An 18,825-nucleotide genomic window follows, 5' to 3' on the forward strand; every position below is an offset into this window, starting at 1 on the left:
CATTTTTACAAAATACCTTCATCAATTTGTCTATTATATACATTTATTCAAATAAAATATTCAATCCACATCTACCATCAACCCACCCAGCCACCATCATCAACCCACAAATCTTCAGCTAATTCATTCCTATCAAACACATAAACAATCAACAAAAATTAAAAAAATTTAAAAAAAAAACACACACACACACACACACAATTCTAACTTTCTAAGCAGCGAAACAAAAACCCAAATAGAAAAAAAGCAAAAGAAAGAAAGCAAAAGAAACCCAAGTAGAGAAGGTGTGGATGGGTCTCATGGAGCTACCCCAAGCGGCTTGCTTGGACTTCGACTTGGCAGATGGGTCTCATGGGTTATTGAGAGTTTTTGAGCGATCTGGAAGAGGATCTGAGTTTTTGAGCGATCTGGATGTAGGCGAAGGATGTTGGAACGGCGACATCATTTTGGCTCACCGGAATATTAGATTGAAGAACAGTGGCATCATTTAGTCAGTCATGGACTCAAGTCACGGGTGCTGAGGAAGAAGAAGAGTGATCGGCGGCAATGGAGAGTGAGGTAAGAGTGAGGGCAACAGAGACAAGGAGAGAGAAAAAATTATTAAAATATTAAATGCAAGTGCTACAGTAACCATGCATATATGTGCAAATATTCACACTTTGAGAAGCACTGATGTGTAGCATTTTTTAGGCAAAAAGTGTAAAATTTGTGTCTTTTTCTATTATACAAGACTTTGCATCCACTAATGTGGATGCTCTTATGCGAATAATCTGCAATTTACATAAATAATAATAATCTATAATCTATAATTTATATCATGTACTATATAATAAAAGTTAGATTTAGAAGCCATGGTTGTGCCAAGTAGCTTCACCAAATTGCAGAATTTTTTTAAAATTTTTAGATTTTTCAATAAATTCATTCACTTAAGTTTTTAGATAAAAACAAAAAGTTTACATTTATCCTACATCATCTATTTCATAATAATAAAGTAACAAATTTAAAAGTATTATTTTTTCTTCTCAAAATTATTTCCTTTCGGAATAAATAGCAAAAAAATAGCTAATATTTATTAACTTTAACGTAAACTAAAAAAAAAAAAAAAAAATTCTAATAACAATCTAATAACATTAACTATTTTTTGGAATAAAGTAAAAAAAAAAAAAAAAACAACAACAACAACTAATATGTAATTAACATAAACTTCTAATTACGTAAACTCATTTTTCTTTTTGTTCATATCAAATTATCAAATTTTTCACAACTTAAAATTATCTAATATAAAAGTGGAGATATATATACGGTTTTGTATATTTTTCCCTTTTCCTACAGTACGGTTTCTTGATATATTATTTCCTTCTCATACTTACCTTACCTATGAAACTTGTATGTATGTATTTGCCTTCTTCTTTTTGTTTTTTCATAAAATTCCCTCCTTTATTTTTTTTTTCATCAAATTGAATATGGATTTTGTGCAGGTTGCCTTTTTTTTAAGTTATTTTTGTTAACTTTGATCAAATTCACATGCTTATTATGGTCTTCAGAATCAATTGTATATCTTCCATGAAAACTAACAGATTAATTTTAACAAAAATCTTATTCACTTTTTGAAAGATCTATTTTCCAATATGTGTAGATCCCACAAGTAGCCTTGAGACCAAGATTTGTGCATCTAAAACCATGATAATGAACGTCACTCCACAAAGAATAGAGACAGATAAAATGGGTGATGTAAAAACAATGGATATTTAAGGTGTGGGGGGCGGTTAATCAATAATTATTAAAACCGAGCTAACTGGGCCTGTGGCCCATCCGAGGACGTAAAACTGTCCGAGGAGGCCCATATAAGGTTATAAGGGGAACCAAATGAAAAGAGGAGTAGATATCACATAAGATGGGCCCAGTATTCGTCCAAGAACAAAATCCTTCTCGGCAATATGTGTCCGATGACGACCTGAATGTTATATTGTTACAAACACACTTCAGAGCTACATTACCACTAAAGGTGGGACATGAGACCAAGGGTAAGAAAGAAAAGATAAACAAATATCTTGAACAACTGCTGCCTCCGCATTAATTGCCTCTCAACCAACTCTCTGGCAGCATTAATGTGGAAGTGATGCTTGAACAGTGATAAAACAGCCTTACAGCTACTGGTTGAAGGTTCCAGGAAGTGTTGGATAGGACAGGAAGGGATCCCTTGAATCCAACCTACAGGTGTGTGGTGAAGATGACACCAAGATGGCAGTATATAACATGGAAGAATGCATTGAGAGAAGGGGATCGGAACTTCTAAACAAGTAATGCCTAGAGGAAAATCTTGTGAAATAAAGAACTTAGTTTGTTTCAAGGAGAAATTGATCGTAATATTTGTGTTAATCCATCTAGAAACGTTAAGTTTAATCGTTTTTCTTTTGAAGTTAATCTAGTTCTCTTATATTCACGCTCTACAAATTTATTGTTTGGGCCTTTAGCGATCAAACTCAATACGAGTTTGGGATCGTTACAAATTGAGTCCTTACATAAGGGGATGTGAAATCTCCACGACTTCGCTGCCTCCCCCTTGCTGTCAAAGTTAATTCAATTTTCATGCATCTTTACTTTAACTCTAATTCCAGATTTTTTTTTTTAATGTTTAGAAATTAATATTATTTGTAATTATTGAATTCAGAGTTTCTTTGTGTCTATATATTTATGTGTGTGTTATTGTGAATTTTGCTTTCAAATTTTTTTTTTTAATTTTATAAATTTGGGTAGTTTTAATTTGTAAATTCGGGATGATTGCTTGGTATTAAAGTAAAAATATTAGGAAAATTTTAATCATAATTCATGCAATAGTAGGGTGTTAGATGTTGATATTAATTTTATGCTTATTTACATTAATTAACATAAACATCTTAGCATGTTTAGTGTTGATATTAATTTGACACTTTGAGATGCAAGCACTTCATTATAATTAAATATAAATGTTATTATGCCGTATGTTATAATTATTATTTGTTGTTCCTCACCCTACTTCACCTTAATTGTTATTTGAATAAGTAAAAGTTATGTCTTAGTCTGACTAGGTATAGCATTTCTCTTCAATCATTAATTAGTGTTTCTCAATAAAATTATTCATGTTATAAGTTTATGACCAAAACCGTGCAAAGCACGACCCGTTTGCTACTAAAAGCTTTTAGAAATTTAAAATTTGCCATAATCTTTAAAATATTTTTACTATTTTATTTGTTATTAAATTTAATTATATTATCAAAATATATATATTTTTTAATTTATATATAATTCTTTTATTAAGCTGTGTATCGCACAAGCATAATTCTTTTATATATCAATCATATCATATAATATATAATAAAAGTTGGGCTTAGACGCCGTGGTTGCACCAAGTGGTGGCACAAAATTGCAAAAATTTTCTTAGATTTTTAGATTTTAAGAAAAAATATATATAAGTTTTCTTCAACTATAATTTCTAAGCGGATATAATTTTTCTTCAACTATAATTTTTAAGTGGATAAAATTCTGAATTTGATTAATGTTGAATTACATTAGCTATATTTCTAAGTGGATAAAAACAAAATCATAACAATTAAAAGCCGTGCATTAGGTGGTTATGTTAGTTACTTCACGTGGTGCTAAAAAGACCCGGTAGTAGTTGGGTCATGTGGTGCAAAATTTTAAACCAAATCAAAACAAAATTAAATATTTGCTAAATATTAAAAGACCCAGCTATTGGCATATCACGTGGTGGTTTAATATTTTGTCTAAGGTTGCAACGTAGTGTTTAGAATTTTAGTTTATAAAATTGTATTTAATTAATATCAGCTTTAGACTTTTGTTCCTATAAAATTCTTCAATGTGGAGTGTGTGTGTGTATGAGTGTATCAAATAATTCATTATTAATACCCATCATATGGTTATTTTGCGCTATTCTTCTCTTCTTCTACCTACAACCTCTATTATTCTCTTCTTCTACCTACAGCTTTACAAGTATGTATTTATTTACTCAACTTTTTTTTTCCCATCAAATCGAATATATTTTGTGTATTTGTTTAAGTTGATTTCCTTAAGTTTAATCCAATTTAGAGAATTGTTATGGATTGTCAATTGATTTTTTTTTTTATATAATGTTAGTTTGATTGTTTAGAAATTATATAAGAAATTGAGCTTTCATGTCTAATTAATTAAGAAATTAATTTTTTAGTCCAAACAAAATAAAACAACAAAATATATAGCCAATATTTTCTTTTTTCCTTTTCTAAGGTTTTCTTTTCTTCTTGGCAAATAGAGCTAATATTTAAGCTTTTCTAGCCTTTTCTTTTCCTTTTCGTGTTTTGTGGGTATAGATGTTGAATGTTTTTTAATTGCTTATATTTATATTTATGTTTTTTTTAATATACTTTTTTTTTTAAATCTCGAGAAGCAACTTAAAAAATAAAAAATAAAAAAGGGTCCTAATGTATGTAGGACTTGGCCGAATATTAAACCACCAACACCAAAATATTATATATATATATATATATATATATATATATATATATATATATATATATTGTAGGGGCAAGGGCCCAGGATCGTATATTAGGCCTTGGGCTTTATCTGAGGACACAAATGGGTTCGAGGATAAGCAAATAATTATGAGATATTCCCAGACCAGATCCCATTAGCACAGGGCAAATGAAGGATCGTCCGAGGAGTACATCCTCCTCGGACTTAATGAATATGGTTCAAAATACATAACCCAGCAACTAAAGTGACCTACCAAGAAGGTTAAATGACAGGGATGTGCTTCATGGACATATGAGAAGGAAGAGAACCTAAAAATATCTAAGAGAAGACTGACACCACCGCATTAAATGCACAATAACTACTTTACTGGCCGCATTTATGTGGAGAAGACTTCTGAACAATGTTACCTTGGCTACCGCAACTCACAAAGACAAGTACTCAAGTAGAGGTTTAGATAATCAATAAGTGGAGGGTGAAGATGACTCAAAAGAAGATATATAAGGTGGAAGACTCTTCATGGAAAAGGGATGGGAAAAATAGAGAGAGAACACTGTAGCAATCTAAACTGTTTTACTATCCAACTGTGATCAATATACAATAATTGTGGCCTCCTCGGACTAAAAGTCCACTGACATTAATATATCTCTTATTTGTGCTTGATTATCATTTAGTCCAATACTAGTCGTTGTTCAATTCATTAGGACCTAGTTCTTTAACCAATTTTCTACAAATTCATTGTATTTGGCTCATTGGACCAAGACTCCATACATTTTAAGCTTGGGCCCCAAATTGCGACCCTACACACACACACATATATGTATATATATATATATATATATATTTTTTTTTTTAATCCATATTGTATATATATTGAAATATGATATGTAATGATATAAATTATCCAAAAATATATACCCGAATATGGTATTTTTTTATATTAAATTAAATTTTTTTTTAGGAGTTTAATTTTAGTTATTTTGCTCTTGACTAACATGGTTGTATGATATGCCAATTGCAAGCATTCCCCAATAGTGATTTCAATTCATATTTCTTTTGTTTTTAGGTGAATGCTAATTATTTTTTCATATTATTTTATCAGAATGGATAAACAAAATAAAAGATATGATCTCTTAGATTTATAATAAAAGATAGGCTTAAAAGCCGTGATTGCGCCAAGTGGCTTCACCAAATTGCAGAATTTTTTTTAGATTTTTAGATTTTAAGAAAAATTATATATAATTTTTCTTCTACTATAATTTTTAAGTTGATAAAAATCTTAATTGATTACAATTTAAATTCTTTATCTAATCTATCTAATCCTTATCTTTTACGTGTAGTGTTGAAATAAAATTAGATTAACATTATTATTCTTATTTGCTAGGATATATTTCTTAAATTAAGGGATAGTATTTAACATACAAAAATTTAATTAAAATAAAATTTTATCATCTAAATTTTAGAATTTTAATGTTAATCATCCAAATTATATTAACATTATTTTTTTCATTGTTTTTATTTTCCTCAAGTTGCAACCTACATTTTATATATTAATTATTATTATTATTATTATTAAATAAATAATATTTTATTAGAATATCAAGCTACAAAACTCTTGATTAAGGGATAAGATTTAACAAAAATTATTACCCTACAAGATGTAATCCATATCACAAAATTATAATCATAAACATCTACCCACTCACACCACGAAAATAGTACAAGAGTATCTGTGCATAAGAGGAATTATGGATAGACTTACAATTCTTTAATGTGGCATTTGGTATGGGGTAATGTTTTAGGATTCCCAAGAATATTTTAAGATTTTCATGTTTGGTTGCAAATTACACTAGAGAATCAAATGCCATGGGAATCTAGATTCCCCCCTTAAACCCCTCTCAGTAGGAATGTGAATTCCCTTTAAAACAGGTAGATATCCAGATTCCCAAACTTAAAGGAAATTGTATTTTTTATAAATTGGAGGCCTTCTTTCAATCAAACTTCTATATGATGTATCTCACATCTATATAATATAGGTGTGACCTTGAATGAAATAATAAAACTTCAATCACGATGCTTGGTGAGTAATGAAAGCTTCAACGATGCTAATGGATGTGTGAATTTTATTTTCTTTTCAAGTTAGCCTTTTTTTAAAGTGATTTTTATTTTATAATGAGACATATTTTTATATAAAATTTTCATGTTTTCAATTTGATCTTTGCTTTGACATAGGGTATACAAATTATTTTTTATTGATTTTACTCAGTATACAAATTGTTTTTCACAAGAATAGCCCAAGAAAGGATGCACTTTCGGCATGCAAGACCTCGCCAAAAGGTATTACTACTCAATTCTCATCTTATGTTAATGTTAAAGGAGTTATTTTCAATTATCCATGAAATCTTATTGCCAGAGTCATAACTCTTAATAACATGCTTGCAGTTACGAGTGACTCAAATTTTGGCTATGATATCCCAATTTCAGGTAACACACAACAAGTATTGCAACCCATCTCTATTTTTTCTTATATAATTGGTGTTATTTCTATATAGATATGGAAGCGGGACACTACGATGCTTTGGGTTAGAATATTTGATGCATTTATCAATGGTTTTGCCTAAAGGGTTTGGATGCTTATTGTTCGTAGTTTGCTTCTTCATTTTGGTATCGAATGTGCCAATCAAGTAAATTAACCTTGATCTCTATCTTTAATTTTCATCATAAAAAAATCACTTTGTTTTAGTTTCTAATATTTAGATTTGCATGTCCTAGTGCATTGTAATTTCTTTTTAGAAAATTAGAAAATTTAGGTAGATTTATGCTAAACATAAAGGTATGGTGTTTCATAATAACTCCTAATAGAATTAAAATTCTAATCAATAACAACCGATATTATTTATGATTCCCCCTCTTTTTTATCCACATGTCATGTTGATTAGGTTTTGTACATATAATAATTTCATGTAGTTTGAAATACTCTCTATGGCTTAACTTTCAAATTTGTTTATAAGAAGTTATTGCTATTTATGCTTTGTGAAGGTGGAACACTGATCAAGGTCAAGGTGGAACACTGATCAACATCCTAACCACCATTATATCAATTGAAAACAAGGCAGCCGAGTAGATGAATTTACAGGACAAGTCTAGGACTTTGGTAGAAGAAAGGGTGGTGAAAATGGACAAATATAGCCAAGGCTTTGTGGTTGAGTTTCTATTTCCTTTGATAATTTTGAGAAGCTCTCGAACAATATAGCCAAGGCTTTGTGAGTATTTGTTATCTATGTAATTGATTTTGGAAAAAAGTTTGTTTAATGATTTATATATGCTTCGTAATTGTTCGTAAGTCACTATTAAGAAAATTTTAGCTTCATAACTATGACATTGATTTAAGGGCATCTTTGTAAGTATGTGTTTCCACGTTCTTACCATGACAAATACTTTACATGGTTATTCATTGCACCACATCAAGAAATGAGGGATCGCATTCCAGATGTGTGGGGTAAATTAGGACTGGCCATATAAATATATATAAATATATATATATATATATATTAAATTCAATGTTATGGGCATGGGAGGAAACCCTGCCGCTTTTACTTCAAAGTAGTTGTTTTCATGGTAAATTTTAATCAATCTCATGCTTAGGTTCATGGACAGGAGAATTGTCTAATACAGTTTTCTTTTGAATGTGCTGATAGTAGGAGCTTTTTTACTATTCTATTTTCTGTAGGTTATTTACAGCTGCTGACAGCGATGATATCTCCACAGCTATACAGTTCATCAATAAGGCAAGGCCATGGATTACACTGATGGCCATTGGCTGGGAATATATTGCAAACATGTTGACAAAGTACTTGGCAGAAGCTGGAGAGAATACACCACTTACAGGTGCCACGTGCATAGACAATCCATTTGACTTAGAGGAGGCTACAAGGTCCTCTCCTTATCACATGGCCATTGATCAGAAGTTCACTGGTGGACTGATAGATATTCTAAGATCTAATAAGGTTGGTGATTGCTTTCAATCTTCTGTCTATTTTGGTTCAAATGCTTTATGGCCCTCCATTCTAGCATTGTTTTAATGTTGAACAAATATAATCATTGATGTGGTATGCTTTGAATTGTGTTGGCTGCCATTTAAGTATAATAACTTATGCTTAATTTTTTTTAATTGGGAATAACTTATGTTTAATGTCTACTTAACTTCTAGGAACTATTTCAAGGCAAAGCAAAAGGGTTTGACGTGGAGAAGGCTTTATTGGCAAAGTCTGTTCGTGATTTTGAAAAAGCAATATCTATGGTATCTTAGCACAAGAGATGTGGTTGGGAATGTGAAGATTCCTATTCTCTTTATACAGGTCAAACTTATCTAACTTTAATGCCATCATGCTTTAATTTTTGTTCAAGATTAGATTAGTCATGTCCTGCATCTATTTACTATTTAGAAATCTTCCTGTAGATACTCTGTTTATTTCAACAATTCTTGGCCTTTTTTGGTTAAAAAAATCAGTTAAAAGAGATGGTTTACTAAAACTTATTTTGGAGCCGTGCTAAAGTTTCCCATGATAACACTAATACGCAGGAAACCGCCAAATAAAAAACCATAGCCCCTTCCTATTAAAAAAAAAAAAAACCATAGCTTCTCATCCGTTTCTCTTTCCAGTCTCTATGCTTCACTTTGGTGCACCTTCTCCTTTGTCTCTGCTCCTAACAACAGTAAGCGATTAAAAGTAAATAGAGAGATTTGTTTTCTCTTTGTTTCACCTTCAGTTCAATTGACAACTGATTTCCTATTGGTTTTTTGTGAGCTTTGCAGAATTGGGATTGAAGGAGCAAAATCAAGATGTCATGGACGTCCTCTTTTATTTCAAATTCGTAAAAGCTTTCTTACTCTCTTTCTCTCTCCATGTGGTGTGAGGTCAAATATTTGCTTTCTCTGTTCTATTTTTAAAATTTTAAATACTGTATCTATATGTTTTCTCTTTTCAAATTTCCCTTTTATCTTCAATTTACCCTCTTTGTTTGTTTGTTTATTAGTTTTTCAAGAGATTGCTTTACAACTCTGTTTTAATTTGTGCTAAGTAATTTGTGTTAATTTGGAATTCTTACAAGTTATGTGGGTTAATTTACAACTCTGTGTGAATTCTTTAATTCTTATGAGTTCCAATTGGTAAAGCATTGCTTTTTAGTTATGAGGGATATAACATTTTTGTTTCTTAGAATGTACTGAATTCCTTGGCAGAAGGATTTGCTTGCGTGGCCCCCTACCCATGATTGGTTGCCTAAAAGAACTGTATGTATCATGGTAAGTTTCTTATGAAAGTAGGTGCATTAGATTTTTCTTAACAATGATTTATGAACATTATGTGTCATGTTAAGTTTATGTTGCATGATACTTTTTAAAATATGCAAATTGATGATTGTTGAAGTACTGTTAAGTGCTCACGTCTCTTAACAATTACTTTTGAAGCAGACATCATATTCAAGGGGAGTCATTGTCCAATGTAGAAACAAAAGGAGAACAAGGCCTTCCATTGTGTATTTGAGCAATGGAAAAAGCAAGTTCTTCAAGGTGTTGCTTTGAAATAGTTGAACTACTAAATGAATAGATAAGAAATAACTAAATGAAAGGAGTTGCAAAAATTGGTTTGTCTTATAACCACAGTTATTTCTTTGTGATTTGGTTGAAGTTTGCCTACAGAATGCTATGTATATGCTCTAACTCGATTTCAATATTATAAAACTAGGAATTAGACAATGCATTGTCTTTTATTTGAGAATGGAAATTGATTTGACATAAATAGCTCTAATAATCTAATACATGACACTTAGCTTTTGATGTAATTATTGCTTAGATTGTGAAAATTAGTTGGATATGTGGATCTAGATGGATGTGTTTGGTAGATTGTCACTTGAAGATATAAATTATAAAAAATTGTAACACCAATTATTCTTTACGTTTATGCAGGCTTTGAGGTTGATTAAAATGCAAAGACATTTAGTGGCCATTTGCCAATTATTTAATTATATGGGACATTTGGATCCTCTAAAAAGAGATGCACTTAATAAGGCTGTGTAGGACACTGCCCATGAAGATGTCTCTTCTATTGTTTTGAGTTTTGTTATTGCATTTACATAGCTGCCAAATATGTGTTGATGGACTTAATGGTTGTGTCTTTAATTTATTTAACAAGAGATTTGAAATACAGATTAATAACAATTTATAGAACTCAATGTTTTATGTTGAATAAATATATGATGTACTCTTCTATATAATGTAGATGTGTTGTATTATGTTCTCTACTCTTTTTGAGTCATAGCAAAGGAATTTGACATTGGTAACTGTATTCTATTTATTTATTATGAAAATAAGGTTGCAATCATTATTGCAATTTGTTTATTCATAGTATATATGTAACTATGAAAATAATTTCATTGTCAATGGAACTGATATACAGGATTTCATTTTCGGCATGTATGTACTTTTATGGAGCTAATATACAAGATTTCTTTATCCCTTATTTGTCTTTATAATTTTTTATTGGGCACAAGCACACTGTGTACCAGGTTTGACAATGTTTAATATTTGAATTAATGAAGATATTATGTTATGTTTGGGTCTTCTCCATTTAGTTGCATTATTTGATTAGTGAGTCTTGAGACATTCACAGGTTTACGACTTGTTATCCCTATTTAAAAATCGAATCTAACAATTCTAACCTTATGTCAATAATCTGCAATTCCCATTAAAAAAATAATCGAATCACAATTTAAAGTTTGTGAAAGTTTTGTACTCTAATGAGTCGGATCGTAGGCTGCATATCTCACATACTTAAAATTGTTCTTACAAATACAAATATACAAGAATTGACATTTTTCCATCTAACAAATGAGTTAGAATTCCTGAAATTTAAGAATTCCCATGAATTGCTACGTGAAACACACCTTAACAAAAAAAGTTGTAGCCCATTACAAAACGAGAGAAATACTCCCCCCATGAGAACAATTGCAACCGCCATTTTCTTCATCCTTCATCCTGTTCCAGTTCCTTCCCAATCTCTTCAGCATCATTTTTAGAAACCTCTCCTCTTTTTTTACTTTATTTTTATTTTTTTGTACCCAATACATTATGACCAATTTTGCCGATTTGAACCTTTGCTAAAAGGTCATTTCATCATTCTCTATAAATTTCAATTTCCAGATCCTACACTAGTGATTGGTGTAGTGCAATGAGTGTTGTCAAATGTCAGCACCGTTTCGAAACCCCAATTTCTCTTTCATTTTTTTTGTTCTAGTGACAAACTATCAATACCTAGCTCTAGGTAGGTGAGGGTAAAAACATATAATTCTGGAGTAAAATTGTTTTATGTTGGCTACGACTTTGGAGCAATGATTTTCCAGAAAAGAAATATAAATAGACAACCAAAAAAGGGATGATCTCCAAAGGAATGCCCAATATTTACAACACATTAGGAGATTTAAGTTATATTTAAGACAAGTTAGCTTGCACTTCAAAGATGCAGTCATCCAACTAGATTTCTACGCTCTATTTAGACCAAAGGAGATAACAAAAACTAAAACAGCATTCATCATGTATGCCCCAACTCGTAACACAACCCGAGCAGAAGTTAAATCCTCAAGAATATCAACCAGATGCTGTTGACTTGTAGTGAAACTCATCAATGGTGGAGTATATCAAACCCTCCTCTTCAAGGGACCTAATAGATTCCCTGGAAATACAAGACAAAAAAATACATACATATTATATATAAAGTTACAGATTCCTCCAAAAACAAAGGTTACACGCTGCAGGGAAGAGAGAGAGAGAAAGAGAGGTTACATGATCTTCTCCACAGGAAACTTTAGCTGCCGTGAAAGTTCATCCCTGTGTATCCCCTTTTCCTGTCCACTGCATATAATTCGAAGTGAGGTATCACTGAGAATCAAACCTTATAGTTAAGCATGAAAGTTTCTGAGTACAAATTCAACACTAGTAAAACAAAAGAAGGTTAAAATCAGTGCTAGAGATAGATGGTGGAGGGTTAATTTTGAAGAAAGTAAATACTATTCTTGCATAGAGAAACCAACTTTATTATGCAAAGCTGTAGAAGAAACCCCATTGTATACAGATATCTTATATTCACAAACTCTCTTTGCCCAGGGAGGGATATACTGGCAATAAAGCCATGTTATTTAAAATGAGATAGCACTAATGGAAAAAAAATAAGCTACAAATTTGATGACTCACATGCTTGAAGGCTGCTGCAGATAATCAAGGACCAATTGATCACAGCTCTTGAGTCCATCAATGCTAAATTGCCCAGATAACTATAGAAAAGAGAATTCAAATGTTATGCCAAACATACAAATGAATAAGGATTTAAAGAATAAACTTAAAAATATATATATATATATATATATATATATATATATCCTAGTCATAGCATACCTGACTAGATGGTGCTGTCTGACTTCCATTCGACCCATTCCGCATAGGAGTGCTCAGAGATGTATCCACCAACTGAGGATGGGTTGGGGTAAGTCCTTCCCCCTTCAATTAAAACAGAATATACACATAATCAATACAGAAACACACACACACACACACATATATATATCATGCATCTATATTTAGAAAATAAATGAACATCTACACTATTACATTAAGCACGTATTCATTACTTGTGTCCAGTGTCCACCCAATTGAAGCCACTTCACATTATCATTTTTAAATACTGAAATTGCAAGTATAATAGTTCTGTTCGAATTTTGAGGGTACAAACTAAAAATTCTAATTGCTTTGAAATTATATTAGTTTAAGACATCCACAGCCACACATTCTATCAATTTCTGGAGATAGGGGGAAGTAGCTTTTCCCATCACCTTTCCTGAATAGTGAAACTGTATTGCTAATAGAAAATAATGTGTAAGAGAGCAGGTTCATATGCATGCAGCCACCTCTGGTATCAATTTGAGCACAACTAGTAGTACCTGTGATTTGGTTTGCAAGTGATTATGTATGCAATCAATGAAGTGGAAGGTAACCTCATCAAAGTTTGTAACAGGCCTGAGAGACAAGAAAATTTGAGCACATCAGACAAGTAATCTCTCCACTATAAAAGAAAATTGCAAAAATAAAGACAACTATTTTATATTGAAGCCAATCAATTTTCATAATCCATCTGAACTACTCTATCAAATGGTGTTTTATATGTTTTTATTCTAGGGTTTAACTTATCTTCATTACTTTTTAAACTAGAATCTCATTTTATTTTAATGAGAAAGTAGAAACTACCACATCACCTACTAACTAAATAAAATGTAGAGATTAAAACTCACTACCACTTACCATTGTTATTTAAATCAAAAGGAAATATCCAGTTTTAAAAAGTAATGGAAGTAAGTTAAACCCTTTATTCTATCCCCCCTTACACTTTTTAGTATTTTACTTCCTTATCTTTTCCATTTAAGAATCATGAGTTGAAAATTTGAGCCCATGAAAACAATCTAGTCATATATTCCCGAAAAAAAAAAAAATATCATTGAGATTCAAAGCAATCGTCCAATTTAAACCAAACAAGGCATATAGACAACTCTAATTTCTGTGTTTCATCCATCTCTGCCTCTTTAGTTCCCCATTGTCTTAAGGGGAAAAAAAATAAAAATTCTAAGAATTCTAAAATGTGAGATTAGGAAGAATAGTCAATTGTAGCATGAACTAACACAAATGAATATGGTGAGTGAACCCTTCTAACGCCCAAATCAAAACTTCTTATCCATTTGCAAGAGCTAGATATTTGAGACACATCTGAACCTAGTATGTATCAAAATTTATAAAATGTAATGCGATTTAAATGGTTGAGTCTTATGACTTAATCACCCTCTTATAATTATTCAGTCATGAAGTGACTAGTCATGACTCATGAACCAACAATGAAGAAACCTGTAAGAATATAGCTCCAACAACTACCAGAAGTAACACTAACAATATCTAAGAGATCTGCCCGCCACAGTAGTTCCAACCTCATGACTTTACCTCCAGATATATTCAACTCAATAAAACCCTAACACATCTACAAAAGAATGACTGCTCTCAGATTAATAGTTTGCCATTTGTTGAGGGCTCATTTTTGGGACACACCACAAGCCTTAAAATTCCTTTGAAGTACATTCATGCCTAACTGCTCAATGGGCCATTAAAATGCTTATTCAACCAAAAATAGATGAAGCCCAGAAATATGGCCCAATCCCATTTAATTTAGGTTAGCTGGGCAATAATGATTTAGGTTGCGTTTAGCATTGGTTGAAAAATCCAATTTTTTTTACTATTTAGCTTATTTTTTCTATTATTCATGAGTCACATTGCACTTTTTGGTATTATTCATGGGTCTCATTATACTATTTCAGTTAGCTTTTAGCTTTATCTACAGTACTTTCAACAAAAAAATTTCAGTTTCAGCTAAATAAGATGTTCCCAAACGGGCTCTTAAGGTCCGTTTGATTGGAGGGGTAGAAAAGTGAGATGATAGAAAATAAGAAAATGATAGAAAAGTGGGAAGTTAAAAAAGATTTAGTTTTCTCTCATATGTGTTTGGTTGAGAGGATGGAAAAGTAAAGAGATGGAAAAATATGAAAAATGAAATTGGTATAAATTTACAATTATGTCCCTATTAAATAAAACAAAAGGCAATACAATTTTTTATACACATTTATTTATTTAAAAAATTATGTATGGACATTTCACTTTTTTTTTATTATAATTTCAAAGGCACAAGCCAGATCCAAAAACTGGTGGAAAAAAAAAAAAAAGAAAAAGAAAGGAACTATAGAAGAAAGTGATAAAAACAAAAGAAAGAAAAAGAAAAAATGAGATGACAAAAAAGCCCAAAATAATGTGAACATGTGCAGATTAGTAACAGAGAAAGAAAAAAAAAAGGGAGAAAAGAACTATGGAAGAAAGTAATAAAAACAAAAGAAAGAAAAAGAAAAAAAAAAGTGAGATAAAACAATAAAATCCAAAACAACATGAATGTGCATAGATTAGTAACAGAGAAGAAACAAAAAATGTTAGCAAAAAAGAATGTACAAGGGCTTTTTGGGCAGCTCATGTTAGTGAGCTTCTCCTCCAAGTTTTCTCCCCATTTTGGAGAGAAATCGTTTTTGTGGGCCCGGAGAGAAAACACCTAAACCCCACCACATTTTTTTTTCCACTCCCCCTCCCAACCAAATACCCATTAAAATTTCCCTCTCCACTTTTCTCTCCTAAATTTTTCATCCTCCCTAAAATCTCTCCAAACAAACATACCCTTAGTCAGTAGGGGTGGCAATTATTTAAGGTTTGGGACATGTTTTCAAGGAAGTGAGACAACGCAAAGAGACAATTGTACACATGCAAACCCAATTAATGACTCAAAATCTCTCCACTCAACTTGACATGCAGTCATAAATGTACGTGACCACAAATAGATGAAGACCAAACATATGGCCCAAGCTCATTTAATTTGGTCCCCTCACAATAACTTCTGTCCAAGCATTTTTTGTCCAACAATAAACCACCCCATTAATCATTAGAACTCAAGTTATTCTATCTCCCAAGGTAATTTTGATACTTAACAAGCCATCATCCTTACTCCCTCCTTAACATGCAGGACAAATTCATGAGAGCTATTTGGACACTAATACTACTACTAAAATGTCTACTTAAACCCATATTAAAAAATAAAAAGAGAGAGAACAAGTTAACACTTGAATGAACACACTTGAGCATAAATAAGAACTATTTTCATCTCTGTTTTATTCATACAGGTTCTTGTACAAGTATCCACACACTTCACAAATATGCACATATATGGCTCAATGGCTATCTCCCTGCGTTTATAATTTTGGGTTGCCATGTCCATCATATGTCAAAAACATTTGGTTCTGTATCTTCAATCATCGGACATGGCTTGGCTTTTCTACCCTAAAACAAATCAGTGCATGGCAGCAATCCTGCCTAAAACAAATCACATGGTTGGAAACCAAAATTGTGACAGGTGAGACCCCTCTATTAGCAACATGAAGTCAGCATTTTCCACTCCAAAGAAACCATTTATGTTCTCTGTGTAGCAGTAACAAATTAGCAATATATCATATTCCCTAAAACGTTTAGCCTTTGTCCTTGCATCATTGCTAGGCCATCATCCACAACAAACTAAGGATGAGAATGGATATTGCAATTTCAAGTCTATAGAACAGTTCTTGCACAGACTTATAATAGATAGAGCAAGAACATCTTTCTTTTTTTGGGGTTCCCCTTCAAACATACAAGTTGTAGGTAATGCCTATATAGCTACTGACGAAATGGATCAACCAACTGAAACTGGTATAACTTGTCAAAGATGTAGATTATGCAGCAAAGTTCCAAAAAGAGAATAAGAACAAGATACAATAAATTTGGGGAAAAAATGTCCCTTCAAGCATGACCTAATTTAACACATAGACAGGAAAATTTATAACCATACCTGACAGAGAAGGCAACTAATTGCTTAGCGCCTTGAAAGCTTTTCAAGTGCCCATTAACACGAACATACATTCCGTCTCTGTTCCACCATACATCATAGAAAATCATCAAAAATTCTAGGCAGTATGGTACCTTATTTTAACAACCATAATCAAACTGAAAACTAATTAATAAAAATAAGAACTTACAGTATTTCCTCCATTTCAATTGTGTCAAAATTCTCGTTCATCCTATTAAAGAATTAAACATAGATTAAGACATGTTTTCTACAAGGTAGAGTGAGTTTAGAATTAAGAATAGTACCAACTAAGTTACTAAGAAATAAAAGATATAATAATATGAGCAACTCTTGGTTTCCATTTCAAAGTTCTCCAGTGTCTAGAGGCAAAAATTTAATCAGCGTAATGTCTAAGAAGCCAAGAAAACAAACATTAAAGGTTATAACTAATTAACATAATAACATTTCATGTATTCACATTCAAAATGCATGGATTACCATCTTCTACATTTCATTCGTCCTGTTCCATCATCTAGAATGAAAGCAACATCAGTATTCCTTCCAACTTTCTCAAACACCATCCCAACCACAGTAACCTGAACCAACAAGATATTAAGAAATACCCATCAAAAAAGAAGACCTGTACAACAAGGGCTCAAATTGAATTGGAACTCTGTCCACCATAATTATTGTGAAGAAACATTAATAATATTTAGCCTTCAGCAATTAATTTGTAAAAGAGCAGAGAAGCATTGATAAGAAAGATATGTAAAGATTAAAATCAAACTGGCTTGCAAAAGTTCCTCAAAGCTTTTATATGCTTGCTATTAACTACCACTTGTCCTAAAAGATGAACCTCTTAGAAAATGCCGAATTTAATCATTTAACTAATACTCCACACATTTCAAGAGCTTTGTAGCTCAATGGCATAGTTTGGTCTCCTTTGTGAATTATCAAAAAACGCTCCCTCTCACATGTGGGCCCAAACTCCCTATATAATAATTTGGGCTCAACATATGAAGCTTTTAACATTTTTAAATGAGAGTTAGACTATTAGAGTCGAGACAAGGTTAGAACTCGTGACAACTTCCGCTGATACCATGATAAATAACTAGTTGTTCAAAAAAAGCCTAAACTATTAGGATCTTATGAATTTGATAAAAAGCCTTAACCCACTAATTAGCTAGGTGCCCCCCACAACAAATGAAAGCAATGAAAAATCATGGGTTGAAATTAGAAAGTGATAAAAGAGCAAGAGATGAATAGTACATTGGCGACATCCACACCGTTGATCACAAAATTTGATTTTTCATCACCAGACTGAGAAGCTTCGCTTATTTGCTTCACAGTTACTGGAACCAAACCCTGAGTTTCGCGACTCTGCAACCAGAAAACAAACCCCCAAAGAATATTAAAAGAAAAACAGGCTGAGATGGAGCAAAACATAAACCCCTGTTTGGCCGCCAAGAAAACAAAACATGTTGTAGAATTTGAGTTATTGTTATTCTTCGATCTGTTTCAATTTGGTAATAAATAATCAAAGAGTAAAATAGATCCTTTCATTTTCTTCCATTTTCTATTCTATTATACAATTTTCCTACATTTTCTGGGGAGCCAAACGGAAAATTAAGAAAGAGTGCTTACTTTTGCCGGAGAGGGAGTGGAATCGGTGGGCTGAGTTTGCTGAGTAAACGAGAACCCACCGCCGGCGAAGGCAGAGGTTGCATCAAACTGGCTGCTTGAGAACATTTTTCAAACCCTAGAAAGAGAGAGACAGAGAAGCAAAGCAAAGCAAAAATGTGAAAAAGTTCAAATGAAT

The 18,825-nt window shown here is 31.9% G+C and overlaps 2 protein-coding genes and 1 long non-coding RNA gene across 4 annotated transcripts; 2 read left to right on the plus strand and 1 right to left on the minus strand.

Annotated features, from left to right (window-relative positions):
* Positions 1-8,242: 8,242 nt before the first annotated feature.
* LOC126709659 (embryogenesis-associated protein EMB8-like) lies at positions 8,243-8,841 on the plus strand. Its single transcript, XM_050409971.1, has 2 exons — positions 8,243-8,513; positions 8,717-8,841. The coding sequence occupies exons 1-2, from the start codon at positions 8,316-8,318 to the stop codon at positions 8,813-8,815; spliced, it is 297 nt and encodes a 98-aa protein (XP_050265928.1). The 5' UTR covers positions 8,243-8,315; the 3' UTR covers positions 8,816-8,841.
* Positions 8,842-9,172: 331 nt separating this feature from the next.
* On the plus strand, positions 9,173-10,781 carry LOC126709421 (uncharacterized). Its single transcript, XR_007649382.1, has 3 exons — positions 9,173-9,222; positions 9,315-9,811; positions 10,475-10,781. It is a non-coding gene; the product is annotated as an uncharacterized LOC126709421 (long non-coding RNA).
* A 1,142-nt stretch (positions 10,782-11,923) lies between these two features.
* On the minus strand, positions 11,924-18,825 carry LOC126709680 (replication protein A 32 kDa subunit A-like). 2 transcript variants are annotated; one of them, XM_050410004.1, is made up of 10 exons: positions 18,651-18,825; positions 18,276-18,386; positions 17,505-17,602; positions 17,197-17,238; positions 17,010-17,087; positions 13,498-13,573; positions 12,956-13,057; positions 12,755-12,834; positions 12,347-12,415; positions 11,924-12,236 (listed from the first exon to the last, which is right to left on the minus strand). In XM_050410004.1, the coding sequence occupies exons 1-10, from the start codon at positions 18,753-18,755 to the stop codon at positions 12,152-12,154; spliced, it is 846 nt and encodes a 281-aa protein (XP_050265961.1). In that variant the 5' UTR covers positions 18,756-18,825; the 3' UTR covers positions 11,924-12,151. The 2 variants fall into 2 exon arrangements, with proteins under 2 accessions (XP_050265961.1, XP_050265960.1); XM_050410003.1 differs by having other exon boundaries at positions 12,347-12,442.

Source organism: Quercus robur, chromosome 12 (assembly GCF_932294415.1).
Source record: "Quercus robur chromosome 12, dhQueRobu3.1, whole genome shotgun sequence".
NCBI lineage: Eukaryota > Viridiplantae > Streptophyta > Magnoliopsida > Fagales > Fagaceae > Quercus > Quercus robur.

What these genes read in the sequence shown, in the direction of transcription:
- LOC126709659 (XM_050409971.1), top strand. Translation starts at nt 8,316, where the DNA reads ATGGCCATTGGCTGGGAATATATTGCAAACATGTTGACAAAGTACTTG. An exon ending in ATATTCTAAGATCTAATAAG is followed by an intron (nt 8,514 to 8,716) that starts GTTGGTGATTGC and finishes CTTAACTTCTAG; the next exon opens with GAACTATTTCAAGGCAAAGC.
- LOC126709680 (XM_050410003.1), bottom strand. Translation starts at nt 18,755, where the DNA reads ATGTTCTCAAGCAGCCAGTTTGATGCAACCTCTGCCTTCGCCGGCGGT. An exon ending in ACGGTGTGGATGTCGCCAAT is followed by an intron (nt 17,603 to 18,275) that starts GTACTATTCATC and finishes TTGTTGGTTCAG; the next exon opens with GTTACTGTGGTTGGGATGGT. An exon ending in TTTCCTGTGGAGAAGATCAT is followed by an intron (nt 12,237 to 12,346) that starts GTAACCTCTCTT and finishes TTGTATTTCCAG; the next exon opens with GGAATCTATTAGGTCCCTTG.